The sequence below is a fragment of the Daucus carota genome, chromosome 3, assembly GCF_001625215.2.
Source record: "Daucus carota subsp. sativus chromosome 3, DH1 v3.0, whole genome shotgun sequence".
Lineage (NCBI taxonomy): Eukaryota > Viridiplantae > Streptophyta > Magnoliopsida > Apiales > Apiaceae > Daucus > Daucus carota.
Genome location: NC_030383.2, coordinates 4,348,667 through 4,367,214, shown reverse-complemented (window position 1 = coordinate 4,367,214; position 18,548 = coordinate 4,348,667). Strand labels below are relative to the sequence as shown.

Sequence of the window (18,548 nt, the reverse complement as noted above, 5' to 3'; positions counted from 1 at the left end):
ACAGGACCATACTGTAATAATACAAATTTAAGTCAAGAAATGCAGACTAGAGCTTGGAAGACTAATCCAGTATCAAACAAATATAATAAGTTTATCAAAATATTAAATACACCATTTTTATGACTACAGATATTTCAAATATATTATTGTATAAATAAATTAGCTTATAAATCGACAGTGATCTTCATAATTTTTTTTCCATATACACAAACTCATATCAATTTAATTGGTTTGGAAAAAATGTTTATTGAATAAATATATTATTTATCCATCTTTTAAAATCAGTTCATTTTTTATATTTATTTTAACGGATTATATAAAAATTTAGTATGAAAACAGTTTGATTAAAATTTTTATAAATATATGATTAAATATCGGGGTAAAGTGCACAACTTGAGATAAAATTCCTGACAAAAAGAAATTGAAATAAAAAAAACAATAATTATGTAAAAATATATTACATGTTCCATTCTTATCCATCATCATTAAACTTGCTTAGAAGCACTAGTTGTGTCTTTTGTGTCTTGTCCTGTAGTATTATTATACTTAGTATTGTAAGTATTGTAAGTATCTATTCTCTATAGTTTAGTGTGTAATAGAGTGAGAAACACAATCGATATCGCCGGCTGATTTAGTATTTGTTATTGTAATTTGTAATTAGATCCATCGATTAGCTTCGCCTGCTCTCAGCTCCATTCACTTTGATTTTTCCTACTCATCCAGGTACTATGTTTTTCAAGTGTGTGTGTGTGTTTTGATGTTTGATGACTTTGCTCTTGTCTGAAATTGGCAAGTGGAGTTGTTTAAGTTTGTGAAATTTGGACTTGTGGTGTTGTTTTGCTTTTTAAACTGTCTAGAACTATGTATGCTGCAATTTATATGTGTTGACAAAGATAAGTGTGTAGATGATAAATTATGAAATTGAGGGGTTTTGTGGATTACTCAAGTTGGTTGCATTTGGGCTGATGGGTTGAGGTATCTGAATTTGGGTTTAGGGTCGGACTAGATTTTCGATTTGAGCTCGGGGTTTGCGATGATTTTTTTTATGAATGTGAGGAAGAGAGTATTCTAGAGTTTCTTTTGGAAGCACATGTTGTAAAATGGTGTGGAGGGAGTGCATATTTATCAGATTTATCATTATAGTACTATAAATTAGGGATTTATGTTTTTCAAATTCAAGGATTAGTCAAACAAACAAATTGAAAGGTCATGTTATGTAATCGATTTGTGAATGCACCTGTGAAAATGCGTAGGTACTTGGCAAAAAAAGAAGGAAAATTGTGTAGGTTGCATAATTAGCATCTTCCATATTTACAGCACGCAAATGATGTAGTTATGCTAGTGCAACTAGAGATACCTGCAGTGGTAATGCCAAAGTATTTGTTAAGGTCGTTAGCAGTTTATTTCGACCATCTATGGTTACATTACATTTGGATGGAATGAGCATTCTATTAAAAGGCACCTGTAGATGATGGATATCTTAAAAAAACCAGATATCCTAGGTGAATTGAAGATAGTGTAAACAAATTTTTACTGAGCTCATTATTACTTTAATGCCAGACATATCTAGACAATTATAAATTAGAACCAAGAGCAGGTGAAACTGCATGCTCCGAGAGAGGCACAAAATTGAAACCTACTATGTGTGTTTGGCGTATAAACCCCCATTATGCTGAAGCAATTCTTAATTTGGCAGAAATCATCTGTTCTTCCTATTTGCATGCATTCACATGACTTTTAGTACTTGGTTAATCTTTCAATATATATTTTCAGGTAGAAGTTATCAATATTTTTCTGAAAGCGTGCATGTTTTGGGCTTGTATATTTTGTGCACATTTCAGCTCCCAGCTAGTGGTTTTTGGATTGTCTATTGGAATGAACCTCTTCTACCTTCTTAAATTATAATGCTATAAGGTACAGAATGATCAGAGTGATTTTGTTAAGAATTTAGTGAAGACTTGATAATAGATGAGGACGAGCCGTTTGTGAAGAGTAGGTGCAAAGAGGTTCTAATGACATCTGGATCACGATATCGCTCACATGTAAAAAGGCGAAAATGGATGATTGTTCTTGTTTGTATGGTGGGCATTTTTCTGATTATAGTCTATACGTATTTGTCAAAAAGTTCGGTCGCCTGCAATTTATTTTCTTCAAGCAGTTGTTCTGTTGAAGTACTTCCATCTACTCCAGTAAGGGAATTGACCGATGAAGAGACAGCAGCTCAAGTTGTAATTAGTGAAATATTGCACACACCTCCACTTCAGCCAAAAATCCCGAAAGTTGCTTTCATGTTTTTAACGCCAGGACCATTACCTTTCGAAAGGTTGTGGGATATGTTCTTTCATGTGAGTGAAGCTTTCTACATCTTATTGTTAAATGTTATGTTGTGTTACTTATAATTAAATAATTGTCATGGTTATTTAGGATTTTCATTGCTTAGTATTGCCTAAAAGCTTTAAATTGTGCTTAGAAAGCATAAATTTTTTTGTTTAACTTTCTAATAATTTGTATATTAATTTACAGGTTATTCTTTTCATCTATCTGTTGGGAGCAAATTTAGTATCAGACAAAGAAAAAAGTTCAACAAGAAGTTGCGTAGGACATCTAGTTTTAATTATACAGTATTTAACATATAACGGAAATGAGCTTCAAACCTTGCTAGGTGGTTTTTCAAAAATTTACCCTAGTCAGTTAAGGATGTTGATTACGTACACAAATACTATCCGAAGATATCAATCTGTTCCAGTCCCAATAGGATCAAACCAAACCTGCTTTTTTGCTTTTACTCCCTCTGTCCCTCTCATTTCTTTACAGTTTTTTCCATTACTTGGCACGCATTTAAAGGTGAATATAATATATAGTTTCATAACTTATTTTTAAAATTTTCTTTTTTTGTATAAATATTTAAACATTAATTTTTTATTCAGCAGAAAAAAAGTTTAAATTAATTTATAAAACTACATTTTTTTATAGGAGCCTTAGTGCATCTCCAATCGGCTCTTTAAACAAGCTCTTAACCCTAAATTTAAAGAGCAAGTTAAGAATTAGTGCTCCAATGGAGTCTTAGAATCTCTTTAAAAGTTTAAGAGTCTACTCTCTCTCCCCTCTTTTAAAGAGCATCTAGCTCTTAACTTTTTTATTTATGAATATAATATTAATTTCTCTCCAATCTTCCCTCTCTTTTAGTTAACTTTTCTCCCTTATTTATATAAAATAAATATAAAATGTTAATAAAGAGCTAAGTATAAAGAGTAGCATTGGAGTTCTCACGTTTTTCAATGTATTAACTCACTAGGAGCCACATTTTATATTATTGTTTAAGGAATGATTTAAGAGCACCATTAGAGATGCTCTTAAAATGTGTGTCAAGCCCCCGTCCCCCAAGGTAAACTACGTGGGGGGACGGGAGTAATTTTTTTCGAAATCCAAAAAAGTTTGAACTTGGATTTTTGGCATACTGAATAAAAACTCGATTTTAGAACCTTATCCGAATAAAGATCATGAAACTTGGATATAAATAACACATTTTATATTGTCATTGATCCGAAACTCCCTTACTCACTTGCATTTTTTTGTGGCACAGCGACCGAGCTCAGTTGCATTGTCTATTTTATTTCATCTTGTAAACTGTCATTCTTATCAAATTTCTTAGGGGATAAGTATAGCTCCGCCTGCAAGTGTATGCTTAATTGTCCTTAAAGTATGGTGCTCATTGAAGTAGTGCTTTTTGAGTTTTATAAGTTTTTATGCTTGCATAATTATGCTACTATGTTCTCTTCACCTAAGAAATAGTTGTGGGTTCAATTTTGATTCTTTGACGAATCACATATCTACAGGTCAACTATTAAGTTTTATAGTGTGGAGATATGGATCACTAATCCTTTCTATTGTCATTACTTTCATGCCTTATAAACTAATAAGATTATAACCTCCATCCTTTTAAACTGAACATTTAGGTAGGCCTTTGTGTTGCTGTATACATTTTTATCAGAGACGACTCCTAAAATATTTTAGTATTTCTCCAGGGACATGAGGACAAATTCACAGTTTATGTACACGCCTCTAGGGAACAGCCAGTACATGTTAGTCGTTACTTTGCAAGTCGGAATATTCACAGTGAAAAGGTATATGCACCTATTGAGATACCAGTTCTTGTTAGTAATACAACTGTTATCTTATTCGTGGTTCATAGTTTAAAATGTTAGTAATGAGGAATACTAGGAGTAATATAATAAATTATGCTGTTACTATTGTATTCATGAACAAGCTTGCTAATATGTTAGTTTTAGAACTCTTGATGTGATCTCTTGTTTTAGTCTTTGCAAAGATTTGAAAATAATGGACAATCGATTAGATTATAGTCGGGAATTGGGCCTGTAGGTATTCTTTACGTCTAGTATATCCGTTTTTTAACTAATATTGAATTTTAATCTTATACAGTGACAGATTCTGCACAAGTTGGATAGACAATGAGAAAATCCTATATTATTTATACTGCAGTGTATCTATCATTTATGCTATATGCAGAATTAAAACCTAGCTAGATCCTGGAATCTGAATTTAGGGATCTTCAGTTAGTGACTAAGGGATTGAGAAGGTTAGGTGTGATTTAAAATTTTCTTCCAGTTGTTAGTGACTTGATGCCTTAAAAATTTCTTTGCTTTACTAATTTCAATGCACCGCTATAAGTTATTATATCAAGTCCACCAAGTGACCTAATAGTCACCACACAGCAATTTAGAGGGTTCTGTGTATTCTGTTTTTATGTTGTTAAAATACCTAACCTTGATAACTTTACATGGAGACAACTACACTGTCAATTCTTGTAGGTAAAAATACTTAAGTTGTGGTGTAATTTACGTAGGTGATTATTTAATTGAGGTGTTGCTGTATTTACAAAATTATGACATTTTTGGAGAAAAGGCTTCTGGGTTACCAAATTGAATGTTTCTGCACTATATTAGCCATCAAATGATTGTAACTTGTAAGTATCTACATTTAACAACTGGAGTCAAGCTACATTTCTTGTGTCATGTATATGATAGATCATGTAGGTAGAATATATTAAATTATTAATTAATATATAGAATCCACTAATTTTTGTTCCTTTTTTAATCCATGTGAATTGTTTGAATATTGTTACACTGGAGTTTTTCTGGGCATTTGCTGTTTGAATGCATATTAAAAGGCAACTGAAACATCCGTGAGTATTGCTGCTGGTCATTCACAAGTGGCAAATTCATAAATGTGCAGTATATTGTAGAAAATTTTGTAAAGTACTGAATTCTCACACGTTATTTGGTCATGTGAAATAGGTTGTCTGGGGAAGAATATCCATGATAGATGCAGAGAGGAGGCTTTTGGCAAATGCACTTAAAGATCCGGATAATCAACAATTTGTCTTGCTATCTGATAGGTAATTTGTGATGTATATATATCTGTAATTAATGATTGCATAGGGGTATGTTGTCATTTATGTGATAAGTTATAAAACCATTCCACTTTTTGCAGTTGTGTGCCACTTCATAACTTTGACTACGTGTACAACTTCCTGATATTCGCCAATGTCAGTTTTCTAGACGTGTAAGATGACTATTTTACCAAACCGAAGTTTCAAATTGCTCCCTCCCTCCCTCTCCCTCTCCCTCTAACACACACTTGTATACTTTAGTTGGGAAGATCCAGGTCCCCATGGTGCTGGTAGGTACTCTGAGCATATGCTTCCAGAAGTTGAAAAGAAATACTTTCGGAAAGGGTCACAGGTATCTTCAAAGCATATATGCCCTGAATTATGTGGCTTATAGACTACATGTGGATCACTCACTACATGTGGTTTATTAAAGATTCTCTAACAGCTTAACTTACTCAGTGTTTTAACTTTTAAATGAAGTGCTTGGTTTGTAAATGACACTTTGTGAATTTCATTTTTTATAAAATATAACAATGTAACTGAAAGCTCAAATATATATATATAATTGCGAAATTAATGTTATGTTGTTGCAGTGGTTCACTTTGAAGAGGCAACATGCAGTTTTAGTTACCGCCGACCATCTCTACTATACAAAATTCAAGCACTACTGTAGGGTAAGTTCTTGTTTAAAGTTGAACACTGTCATGGACTCATTGTGCATGATCTGCAAGGGATACCCTTGTGGCCGAAATATTAGTCCGTTTTCACGATACCCTAGTGTGGTAGCATGTCTGTACCCTAATATAATGCTCTTGTATTTTATGGTATTTATAGTGTACCTAAACTAGGTCAATTGTGATGAAGAGTGCACTGGCTATAGCAAAACCAAGTTTTTGTTTGGTCTGGCTGGAAACTGGCTACTCTATTTTCACAAATTGAACGGAGTTTTTTCCAGAATAGTTTTGAAAAGAGTATAAAATAATAGATTTGTTGCAGCTTGATAGATGAACAATTTTCTGCTGCTTTTTGTTCCTTACAGAGGATATGTAGTATATGGAGATCTATTGTGTAGATTATTCTGCATTGTCTTTTTTCCTTTTTCTGTTAGCTAAACGCAGTCCCCTGATAATTTGATTGACTGTGAGGTTTTGATTCACCAGCCAGGTATGGAGGGAAACCGTAACTGCTATTCAGATGAACATTATTTGCCAACCTTGTTTAAGGTTCATTCTGAAACTACATGTTCTGTAATGATTTTTTTTTTCCATATGATTATGTAATTGGCTGCCAATCAATCAATCATATTTCACTTTCAGATGTTTGATCCTAATGGGATTACGGGCTGGTCGGTAACATTTGTTGATTGGTCTGAAATGAAGTGGCACCCAAGATCATTTAGGGCTCAAGATGTTACATTTGAGCTTCTAAAGACCATGACCGTATGCCTCTTTCGTTTAGCTTTTACCAAAAACATTATATGTGTTTACTGTTTCTGTTTTAACATGATTCTGAACAATAACTTGTTCAATGCAGTCAATTGAAACCAGTGTACATATTACAAGTGATGGGAAGGTGCACCTGAACTTCTTGTTTATTCTGTTATTTTTTGTTGTACTTTATTCAAATCTCAAGGTATAAGCGAGTCTTCTTTTCTATATGCAGAGAAAGGTATTGACAAGACCTTGCATATGGAACGGAATGAAGCGGCCTTGCTTCCTGTTTGGGAGGAAGTTTTACCCTGAAACTCTTGATAATTTGATGCACCTATTCTCTAATTATTCAACAATATAAATACTTCTGTAAATAATTTTTTGGTGAGGACAACGGTAACTGAATCTGTTACAATTCCCTGGATTTGGTACATTAGTTATATGTAAAGTCTTGAAAGTGTGTAGAAGTTGATGAGATTCTGATCACATAGAAGCGACCAATTAGACTTTCTGTTGGTCAACTGTGCTCCTACATGGAGGGTGAACTGAGCAACTAAAACTCCCCGGAAGGAGGATGATCAGCTGAGCAATCGCAGCTGCTTGAGAAGTTCCTTTTTGTTTTATTTTAATGCCGCCTCTTGCTGTAAACATCCATCAGTCCTTCCGAAAAATGCTAATCTCAGTTATGTGATTTTCCATTAGTGGAATTTAATGTTGTGTTATGTTTTTGAATAGAGCTGCTTCGTGTGAAATGAGCCATCAAGCTCTGGAGCTTGGCTATTTGATTTGCTCGACTTTATCTAATTTAAACACTGTTTTACCCTGCATGTTAAAATTCTAGGCTCAGACTCAACCCGAGCGAAAAAAAGCTCAAATTCAAGGCCGTTGATTAAGATCAACACAGATCATTTTACCTATTAGACTACAGCTGTATTTCCATGCAGGGTTTTTTTTTTTTTGTTGCTAATTTTTCTATGCAGGGTTCTTGGCTTCTGTGTTGCGACATTTTGATTGTTGTTTGTTAGTGTAACTTTATTACTCCCTCCGTCTCCCTCAATTGTTTATATTGAAGGGGGTGAGTAAAGTTAGATGAAAAGTAGGTAAAGTAGTGAGATCTATCAATATTTAATAATAGATTTGAGATAGTGGAGGAAAGTAGTGGGTGTAATAGTAGTTTTTATGGTAAAAATGAGATAGTAGGGGAAGATAACGGTAAAAAAAAAAAAATAAGAGGGACAGAGGGAGTATGAAGTAGTATAAGGTGCCGTTTGGGAACATGGATTTCATTTCAAATGTAGGATTTCAAATCCAGAATTTGAAATCCAGAATTTGAAATCCAAATCCATTGTTTGGGAACATTAGAATTTCAAATCCTGGATTTGAAATCCAAATCCACTGTTTGGGATATCTTAGTATTTCAAAAGCTGAATTTCAAATTTAAACAAATTTTCACCTAAAAATTTAATCATAACTCCAAATTTAATTACACATGTGTTCTTCAACATTTATCTAAATAATATTTTGAAGTAGGCGATACATGGTATAAATATTTAATCTCATTCAAAATTACAAATAAAATCTAAGACAAAATATTCTAACTAATCATCAATATGTAACAAAACCCAATCTAATTTATCATCCTCCGGCAAGCTCTTAAGCATTTCAAACATATCGACCGTGCCATTCATAAAACTTTTCACGCCTTTCAGGATTTGCATCCGAGAAATATAAGGAACAGCGGATAGGACATCATATATCTCTTTGCTAGAGGGTCTTGGAGGGCCACGTGCTTTACTCACATACTCACTGAAAGACTCGGCAAATTTAGTCACTGCATCTGCAAGACGATCTCTCTTTACCTTCTTGTTTGACTCCCCGGAAGCTGCCTCTGAATTGGCACCGCCGCTGCCAAGTTCATTCTCCATCTCCATTGCAGCTGCTGATTCTTCATATTGCTCGGCACCCTCACCAGTTGCTCTGTCTGATGCAAATAGAGTGCATATATCATCCCAATTATCAATGCTCTTGTTCTGATACTTGGAAGCATTGGGGTTCTCCTGTACAATAACCCAAATTTAGTCAGTCTGTTTACAAACACATGTCACAAGTACTAAAGTCTATCGGTTTGACATTTACCTACAAATTTTGTTTCTTAACGTAGACTTGACATGTAATACAAAAAACCTCCGGTGTACTTGTACATGATTCTGATCAGTCACACAAGTAAGACACTGACCACGCACCATAAGCAATACTTAACATACACAGAAACAATGCAACTCAGAAGAAGTGAAGGGCAAAATGATGATCAGTATTAATTATCTTAGAAAATTGTTAACTCAGTAATCTGAAATACTTGCTCATTGCGGCGAAAGTATATAACTAAGGTTTCTAGTTAAAACAATCTTCTAGCAAAACATGGCTAAAGCCTCTATTCTGATTCTTAAAGTAGCGATGATCTTTATATCAATGGGATGGATATCTGTTTGGCTTCTTAAGCCAACACAGCTCTGGACAAGAAAATGGAAAGCAGCTGAAAAGAGTGCACCAACAACAATTTTCGGATACAATGGTACGATCTTAGTTTTAGTCAGAGTTTTCATGAAGTGGTCTGAAGCAGACATATACTTTTCTTTTTCTAGATTATACATGGCTTAATCAAGCATCAGTGATTTGAACTGAGGTTGAAGTTAGTACTACATTTAAAACCAATTATTGCTCTCTAATGGAAATATTTAATTATTAATATCAGAGTAGCTACTTCTCAGGTCTTGACTTTGCTGTCTACACACTTAAAACTGAATAAGTAAGTGTTTCCAGTTTGCTTCTGAATGAGATGTTGATATACCAGAGGATAAGAAAATACAATGTGACTGATATTTGAAAAGGGCCAGGAGTTTAATACCTTACAGTAGTTCTGCCAGTCTTCAAGTTCTTCAACAGGAATAACTAGCATCTTTCGGTCTTCATCCCATCTAAACTTGGTGTAGTTCCGTATATCAGTGATCTCTGAATAGTGAGTCTTCCATGTCTTGATACGATTCCTAACATGAGTAGGAGTTAAGGATATGTTTAATTTCGTCTTCAAGTTATCAACCACAGCTTGAAGGGCTTGCTGTTTGAAATCTCCATCACCCTTGTTCCCTTCATTTATTTGTTGAAATAGAGTTGCAGTGAGTACTACATCCATTTGTGTACTCCACGAACGGTAACCCCTGCGAGCAGGAGCTTGTGGCATGGTATTTTGTTGAGCTAAATGCTCTTTTCCTGGTCTTTTAGTCCCCATCCTGCAACCATTATGATAATACATTCTAAGAATGACTATTATGACAAATACAGCAGCGCCAATTATTAAACCTGAATAGCACGCTCAGTGATTGAGAATATATACTTACAGCCCAGTAATGCAGCCAAAATCAGATATGATGAGTTCACAGGGGTCTCACTATTTGAATAATTTCAAAATTTTAACTAAAACAGCTGAGATTCATAGTTTTAATCCATTGAATATCACATAGAAAACAGAAGTAACCAAGGTCTACAGGATTTTGACAACTAACAGCTCAAGTAACAAGCATATAATAATCCCCTGATTTGAGGTGCAGGCTTTGTCTATATGGATCACCAAGGAAACCAACACAAGAGACAGTAGAAACTTAACGTCTGCACATGTTAGTGATGCCATTTTCAGTGACCACAACAAAATTACAAGCTACTGTGTGTTCCATCTATTCAGATCAAGAGCAAGGGGGGTTACAAGGAAGAGAACACAACAAAACATAAGACAAGTAGTACCAAGTTTAATTTAATTATTTAAGCACAAAACCTCCTCTACGTTCAAGGCCATTCAAAGTTCAATATCAACTTCCTTTTACACATTAATACCTGTAATGTGTATTTGTAAATTGTTTAGCACTTGGGGAGACAAGGGGCTGCTTCTACCTGCCTCCATCAAAAAAGATATATGAACAAGAGTTAGTTTACTGTTCTAAGGCCAAATACAGAATACTTTACAAGCACACAGGCCACAGCTATATACTGTTCTAAGGCCACAGATATTTAGTTGATAAAGAAATCTGCTCATAATTATTTAGTTGATAGCACATAATTCTAGCACAATTTTTATGTTTGATATTTTGTTTATTGCTTAAAAAGAATCCAGTCTGTATTATATCAGCTTACAAAATCGACAGAGAAGAAAAAACTAGTCAATTGTCCGACAGAATCAGACCCAAGTTTTATGCTACTGGATCTCGTTTACAGATATTTAACATAATTACAAGCCATTGGATAATCTAGTGTATACTTGTTCACAGCTTTGTATGGTGTATACTTAAGCAAAAATATTAACAGCTACCTTACAGCAAAACCAACAGCAAACAGATTCAGATGCAAGGGAGAGCAGAACACAAAATCAATGCAAATTGAACAAATGATTTAAAAAAAAGGAGAAACTGAACAGAGGATTTAAATAACTTAATGCAAATGCCTTTTGGCACATAATCAAAAAACAGGTCAGGGCCTCGGCCTTCTGGTACATAAGTATCATTAAGTTAAATTGAACAAAAGAGAAAAATAAGTCATAGAACTCCAGTCCCTCCTGCTAGATATTCTTCAAACAACTATCGTAACCAACTCCATATCTTCATCATCCCTCAAACGTTTACACGAATCTCGAATACTCAATTCATCCGACATTGTACTTTTTAGTCGTTCAATCTAGTACAATAATCACATATTATATATATTTACATGTTACAAGTATTTAAAAAACAGAAATTAATTACACGCACATGTATACACACAGATTAGATTTAAAATGTCAAACCCTAATTACAAAAATGTGAGCACTGAAATCAATTACACGCAAATTAAGCAATAAAATGATAACAATATAATCCAGTGTTGGCAAGAGAGACAAGGAGAAGGAGAGATTCAGAGGGAGATAGGAAGAGAGAGAGGGGGAGAGAGGAAGAAAGGGAGAGAGAGGGGGAATTGCACCTTCGAAGACGGAAGGATGGCCGGAGCGAGCAGCGGCGTGATGGCCGGAGCGAGCAGCGGCGTGAAAGCGGTGGAGAAGAGGAGCGAGCAGCAGAGTGGATCGGGAAGGAGTAGCTGGAGTGTCGTTTAGTTTTTTTATTTCAAATGCTATGTGGTAGAATGACATTTCAAATTATTCTATTATGACCAGTGTTTAAGTTTGGATGGAATTGGAGAAATACAAATCCTGAATTTTTTAAAATTGCCAAACAAGATATTTGAACAAATCTTGGATTTGAAATCAATTCCCTGTTACCAAACAGGGCATAATACCAAACACCTGTTAGCTGTACAGCATATAATACTTAAACATGTCAGATCAAGGAGGATATACACCGTTTGGTAATAAAGTGTACAATCAAGTCCTATATGTCCAAAAGAGTCGTGAGTATGGAGTTCACTAGATGGGTGATGTTCTTTTTTCAGTACAAGCTGAGAGATTTATTTGACACGATCGTGGTGGTAAAAATCAGGGATCGACATTGATCGTTGGAGGTGGTGATCAGAAAATAATATGATCTGGAAACTAATTGGACGGATCTATCAGAGTATCAGGTATCTATAAATATTATAATAATATTTAATATATTGGTTCAATTTACTATATAACATATTATTTAGAGAAATTTATAATAATCAATCGGATTATAAAAGTCGAATCGGGGAGACGACTTGCAAGATTAATAGACCGAATCAGAGATTTTTATAACCATAGACGCTAACTAGGAATACAGCTCATGGAAAGTGATTTTATCTGTTGTCGTCCGGGTTCTAATTCCGATTGATCAATCTCGTCTTGAAAACAATTTAATATAGACTCTCTCAGATATAGACTGAATTCGAATCCTCTGTACCCTACTACTGGGAAGTAAGAAGAAAAGAGCGACACGTATGTATGATTATCTTGAAAATGATTTTATTGATAATTACAACAAACCAGTCGTAAATATAAACAATATGCTCAAGTGTGTACACATAATCAAACATGAAAAGTACATATTTTGACAAGAAAACAAAAAGGAAATAAAGGAGCAATTGCATGAGGAGGCAAGAGGGGTATGTAGACCGAAACCCCTTCAAATTTGTACTCTGCAGTGGACAAAATATATGGTAACAAGGACCTTACCTTATTCACTAGTCGGAAGAAAGCCACGGCATGCAGTTCTTTTGTGGTATCTAGAGATAGGCCCCACTCCGGACTTCGGGCTCTACTCCCGTCTTAGCTGAACTTCAAAAATCAATCATCAATAGTTTTTGAAATCTCAACCAAAAATATATTATGTTCAGTATTTTGAAATTCTGATTCCGTCACAGAGTCTATGCCGCGAAAGCCCGAGACAATCTGGCAGAATGAGATCGTGCGAGTGGTGGCTGCTGCGACTGCTTGTTCTTGTTACTATTATTATTGTTATTGTTCTGAAGTACCCTACCTCCCACATGCATGAACGTGGACATTAATGGCGCCATTGCTCCATGTTGTCCCTCTCCTACCGTACATCTCACCGGCTGCGGCCCTACGCTCACCGCCTTCTCTTGCCGACAGCTCATTAAAAGTCCTCCTCCGCCTCCTCCACCGCCTCCTTTCTTGTATCTCGCAGCATTGCCATTGCCATTATTGACCCAGCCCTGGCGTGTCATTGTCAATTCGTCGAATTCGGATGCGGATATCGAGAAATTCGTGACACTCGATCGATCGAATCCCTCGGCTGTCGTCACACTCCAGTCAATGCTGGCTTCACTCGGCTCATAACACTCTGTGGGAGCTACTGAAGGTGTCATCGGCTCGTCTACGCTTCGTCTTGAGTAGATGTTACTAGCGGAGACTCTTCGGGTAGTGAAATTCGGGGCCTCGTCTAGTGAGTCACGCCTTCGGTACATTGGGTACGAAGTTGTTTGCGTTGAGAAGCTCTCGATTTCGAATAAGTCCGAGCTGGCGTCGCTGGCTATGTCGTCGTCTAAGGCCACGACTCGGGAGATCGGGCTCCCAGGGAACCCGAATCCCCGGGCCCCGATGGCCTTTCTTTGCGGAGGAAGCTCCTCGAGTACTGGCTGGAAAACTTCCAGCGAGTCTCGAGGCGGTTCCTCCGGGGAATTATGCTTTGTCGACAGGGTATTCAGAATTGGGAAGGAAAAACCGCCTGTTGTAGTTTCACTAACAACCGGCCTGGCTGAACCTGTAAGACGTTGTTGCTGATGCGTTTGAAACGGCTTGGATGAAAATTGATCGTAGCTTGTTGGAGAATTTAAGTTCTTACTATGAGTTGATGATACACTGATCCTCTCTTGTGATTGTTGTACTAATTTTTGATGCGGATGATCAGGCTGCGGCGGTTTAGTGTACAAATTAGCCGCGGGCTCCTTGACCTGAACCGATTTTTTTCCCGAGCAGGGACACTTTCGTCGAAAAAACCATTTTGTAGTCCCATTACTAACCGAACCTCCTTTTAGCCTCTCCTGAATTTTGGAATTTGAATTCGAATTAGGCACACTTCGGAGCGAAACCGCCAGACCTCCTGCAGGATGTGACAATAGACCGGTCTGGCTGTTCCAGCTAGCCTCGGACGAGGCAGTGGGAGTTGCATGGAAAGAACGTACCCGATTATACCCCGCGCTCCCACAGGACAGCCTGCTAGGATTAATAACATTGCTACCGCTAATCGTGCTCTCATCATCGCGATTAGGAGTAGAGATAATTGATGGCGAAACTGAAGGCCTAGTTTTCGGATCACTAGTATCATTGAAGTACTTTTGCGCGTCAAAGATGCTAATTTCTGCATCTTCCACCGCGACTTCTGTGACAGATGATTTGGTCTCAGAAGGAGGTTTCAGATAAGTAATTTGAGTGCTGGGGTTCGAAAAAACAGATGCAGATTGAAACTGAAGCTGTGGAATTTCCATAGTGTTGGTAGTATTGTGAAAAAAGATTGGTGGCTGGGCTACTGAGGAGGAGTTGTATTTGAAGGTGTTCAATTTAATCACAGCAGGAGTTTCCATAACTAATTCTTTTTGTGATCTGACTGAAATAGAATAAAAGTGAGTTCTATTTCTGATGATAACTAAGTAAACTGTAGACTAACACTGACACAACAACAACCCACATGTACACTTGTTATATACAGTAGTATGATTTAAACTCTCTGTGTCCTGCAACTAGTCTTATATACAGCTTTCTTTTGAAGCCTGGTGTAAAATTTTGACACTTGACAGATACTACTACTCTTTTGGAATCGGTTTATACTTTTTTCAAATAATTCTATTTTATTCTCAGTATCTATCATATCGTCTTATTGACGTCGACAAACCAAGTCGAGTCGAGTCAAAAAATATTCATTGACAAATTCGAGTTTGAAGTTTTTATTATCTATTCGAACCAAATTTGATAAATTTATTGATCATATTTGTAATTCGATCGAACTCGAGCCGTTGAATAAAGAAGGAATGTTTGTGAATTCGAATTGCTTATAACTTTTTGAGTGTGGTTGAACTCAGGGATGGGCACGGGGGCACTTCGGGGGCGGGGAGTGCTATCCCCGACCCCGATCCCCGAATTCATGACCCCTCCCCGACCCCGCCCCGAACCCCGAACGGGGATTATTTTTCTCCCCGATCCCCGCCCCGAATGGGGAACGGGGATCCCCGCGGGGAGTCGGGGAATTTTATTTTTAATAAAAACATAATAATTTATAATATATAATATACTTTTTAATAAAAAAAACAAACTACTAACTCCTAATATACTAATAAAATAATATTATCTTATATTTCAACATCAAATCATATTACAATTGATTTATAATATAATTAAACGACAATTTAATATTATTAAATATATTATATTATAATATATTTATAATCAATCAATAAAAATAAAGATTATATTTTAATTTTAATTATATTATAAAGCTTATCTATTTTAAATAATATATTTAGTATAATATATATACATAAATATATTATTATTTATATATATATATAATTGGGGTCGGGGATCGGGGCGGGGAGACACCAATCCCCGACCCCGCCCCGATCCCCGAATTTTTTATAGAAATTTCCCCGATCCCCGCCCCGCCCCCGAAAAATTCCCCGAATCCCCGACCCGAACGGGGCGGGGATCGGATCGGAGTCGAGCGGGGCGGGGTGAATGGCCATCCCTAGTTGAACTTGAGCTGTACTCACTGATATCTCACATTTGTAGTAAAACTTAGTTCAGCTCGATAAAGTTATCAAATATAATTAATTTTTTCAAACTGAAGTTCGGTTTCCTATCGAACCAAATAGAATTGAGTTTGTGAAGTTGGATCTCGACTTTCCTAATGAACAGTTAGATCTGCTCATAGACCTAGATTTTAGCAGAGTTGAGTAGTTCGAACTCAACCAAAACATAAAATTTCAACTAGAATTAGGAGTTATAAAAATTCCATAACTATGAGCTTGACTTTAAAACTTGAAGTAAGATTAGTTGATCCAGCTTCCAACTTAAAATGATTGCCCTCGCAACCTGGGTTGATTTGAAATAATGATTTATGACATACACCGATGTCAATAAATATGTATATTAAAATTATTTATTTAAATTTATGTTATAATTGACTTATGAGTTACTAAAAATTTAATGATTAATTTTTTTATTAATTGATGTAATTGACTTTAATTTTAAAAATATTATAACAAATAAATAAAACATACATATATATTTCAAGATCCGAAATGACTTAAAGACCGGACCTAAAATCCGACATACATGTTCCAGTTATCCAGCTCCCAACTTGAAATCATATGCTTCAATTCTTCCATGTACTCATTTTTCCAGTTTTTGTTTTACCCATCCTACTACGTTACATCCTGTTCAACCAGACCCACCATGAGACAGCTTGTTGCACCCCGAACCGCATAGAATGTCAAGGAACCAGAAGTTAAAAGTGTTAAACATCACGAGATGAGTGAGTTAAAATTTGTCGATGTTGCATTAATCTTGAATAATTGAGCATTATTTGATTTTGATAAGAGTGTGGATGAGTGACCTCTTAAAATATATGGTACGCGGCTCCGGCTCCTCCACTGATTACAATCATCCAATCAAATCCAATCTATCTCCATCAACCGCACTTTGCATAATTGCTTTGTTGAAAAACAATGTAGATCTCAATTAAAGTTAAGTACATATGATTGGCACACGTATTTATAATTCCTTCACTTTAAACTCTTACTCCCTTCGTTTCTTTTTTCTTTTCCTGTTTGTGATGTCGGTACTGTTCATAACATGAGACAAATTACTAATTTACATCTAATCTATAAAACTAAATATAGTCATGAGTGATCTTGTTAGATTCGTATTCACGAATACTTTAATACGGTGAAGTTTTTATATTTAATGCTACTACGAAATGAAAGATATTAACGATCAAAAGTGTGTGTTGGCAAACGTGAAAAGTACAAACAGGAAAAGTATTTAGAGACGGAGGGAGTAGTTACTTAGTGAAGACAATAATTTTAAAATTAATTAACTTAAAGTTAATTTGTAAAAAATAATAATAATCTTTATTATCATTTATTATGTTTATTTATTTTAATATAAATTAAGATAATACAATAATAATGTGTAGATTGCAAAAATCATATGCTGTAAATAATTCTTAATGTACATGTGATTTCAAGTGTCACTAATTAATAATAAGAAGCAAAGGGAGTAAAATAAAAGTCAAATAAAAATCAGTAACATTTAATGATTATCCTAATAATATTTAGTGATTATATTAATTTTTCAGTTAAATATGTATAAGGCCATCTCCAACGGATGACTTTATCTTCATATTTTTGAAGTTAGAGCAATCAAAACAACTCCAACGCATACTGGCTTTATCTTCATATTTGAAGATATCAACATTTTATCTTCAAATTTGAAGGAATATTGTACAACTTTATCTTCATTACTATTTGACCAACTCTCACACAACATATATATGTATCTATCTTTCTATATTTTATTGTATTAAATTGAGTTTAAAGTAAAGTTTGAAGGATTGGTTGGAGAAGAATAAAGTTTGAAGGGTTGGTTTGAAGATAAAGATAGAGACAAGATTGGAGATGGTCTAAGCAAGTCAAACTCCTATCAGTGAAATGAATAAATTAGGATAATTAATCACTATATATCCTTAGAAATTTGTTTATGACTTGTTTAGTAAGGCAACTCCAACCATAGATCCAAATTTGGATCATCAAATGATTCAAATTTAAGGCGGGATCCAAATCTTATTCCAACCATGTGATCTAAATATAGATCTAAATTCATTCATTTTTATAATATTCATATACTTTGATTTTATATATTTAAAAATGATTAACTAATTTCATCAATAATTATAATAATACAATCAACGACTAGACAAATATAATATATTACAAAATAATTTGAAAAAGATAAAACGGTACATAAAATTAAATTAAAAGCATTAAAAATATTACTTTAAAATACTAATTCACAGAATTAGTATATTCTTCACACAAATACTCGATTAGTGCATTTCGAAGTTCAAGATGAACATCTTTATCTTTGATTTTTATGTAGCGATTGATAAATTATTGAAATTTTATGTATTTTGAAATTTCATATATTTTAAAATTTTAATGTATAATTAATCTTTGTTTTAATTATATTCTAATATTTATTA

General features: G+C 34.9%; 2 protein-coding genes across 13 annotated transcripts; one reads left to right on the top strand and one right to left on the bottom strand.

The window, feature by feature from the left end:
- Positions 1 to 486: 486 nt before the first annotated feature.
- On the top strand, positions 487 to 7,576 carry LOC108214839 (glycosyltransferase BC10). 5 transcript variants are annotated; one of them, XR_010290388.1, is made up of 12 exons: positions 496 to 723; positions 1,774 to 2,345; positions 2,524 to 2,595; positions 4,026 to 4,124; positions 5,316 to 5,416; positions 5,512 to 5,583; positions 5,672 to 5,762; positions 6,004 to 6,084; positions 6,575 to 6,633; positions 6,727 to 6,849; positions 6,944 to 6,982; positions 7,073 to 7,234. XR_010290388.1 is itself a non-coding variant. In XM_064090452.1 (12 exons), the coding sequence occupies exons 2-12, from the start codon at positions 2,013 to 2,015 to the stop codon at positions 7,199 to 7,201; spliced, it is 1,203 nt and encodes a 400-aa protein (XP_063946522.1). In that variant the 5' UTR covers positions 500 to 723; positions 1,842 to 2,012; the 3' UTR covers positions 7,202 to 7,576. The 5 variants fall into 5 exon arrangements, 4 of the variants coding, with proteins under 4 accessions (XP_017242542.1, XP_063946522.1, XP_063946521.1 ...); XM_064090452.1 differs by having other exon boundaries at positions 500 to 723; positions 1,842 to 2,345; positions 6,571 to 6,633; positions 7,073 to 7,576; XM_064090451.1 differs by having other exon boundaries at positions 500 to 723; positions 6,571 to 6,633; positions 7,073 to 7,576.
- A 710-nt stretch (positions 7,577 to 8,286) lies between these two features.
- On the bottom strand, positions 8,287 to 15,009 carry LOC108214731 (uncharacterized). Of its 8 annotated transcripts, none has more exons than XM_017386892.2 (4): positions 11,842 to 13,201; positions 10,726 to 10,786; positions 9,746 to 10,127; positions 8,287 to 8,897 (listed from the first exon to the last, which is right to left on the bottom strand). In XM_017386892.2, the coding sequence occupies exons 3-4, from the start codon at positions 10,124 to 10,126 to the stop codon at positions 8,439 to 8,441; spliced, it is 840 nt and encodes a 279-aa protein (XP_017242381.1). In that variant the 5' UTR covers position 10,127; positions 10,726 to 10,786; positions 11,842 to 13,201; the 3' UTR covers positions 8,287 to 8,438. The 8 variants fall into 8 exon arrangements, 6 of the variants coding, with proteins under 6 accessions (XP_017242381.1, XP_017242378.1, XP_063946520.1 ...); XM_017386889.2 differs by having other exon boundaries at positions 10,726 to 10,782; XM_064090450.1 differs by having other exon boundaries at positions 9,746 to 10,130; positions 10,736 to 10,782.
- Between the last annotated feature and the right edge of the window lie 3,539 nt (positions 15,010 to 18,548).

Excerpts from the sequence above, each read along its gene's own strand:
- LOC108214839 (XM_064090452.1), top strand. The coding sequence starts at position 2,013 with ATGACATCTGGATCACGATATCGCTCACATGTAAAAAGGCGAAAATGG. Across the intron at positions 5,584-5,671 it reads AATGTCAGTTTTCTAGACGT|TTGGGAAGATCCAGGTCCCC; the intron begins GTAAGATGACTA and ends TGTATACTTTAG. Across the intron at positions 6,634-6,726 it reads ATTTGCCAACCTTGTTTAAG|ATGTTTGATCCTAATGGGAT; the intron begins GTTCATTCTGAA and ends TTTCACTTTCAG.
- LOC108214731 (XM_017386892.2), bottom strand. The coding sequence starts at position 10,126 with ATGGGGACTAAAAGACCAGGAAAAGAGCATTTAGCTCAACAAAATACC. Across the intron at positions 8,898-9,745 it reads ACTGGCAGAACTACTGTAAG|GAGAACCCCAATGCTTCCAA; the intron begins GTATTAAACTCC and ends GTTATTGTACAG.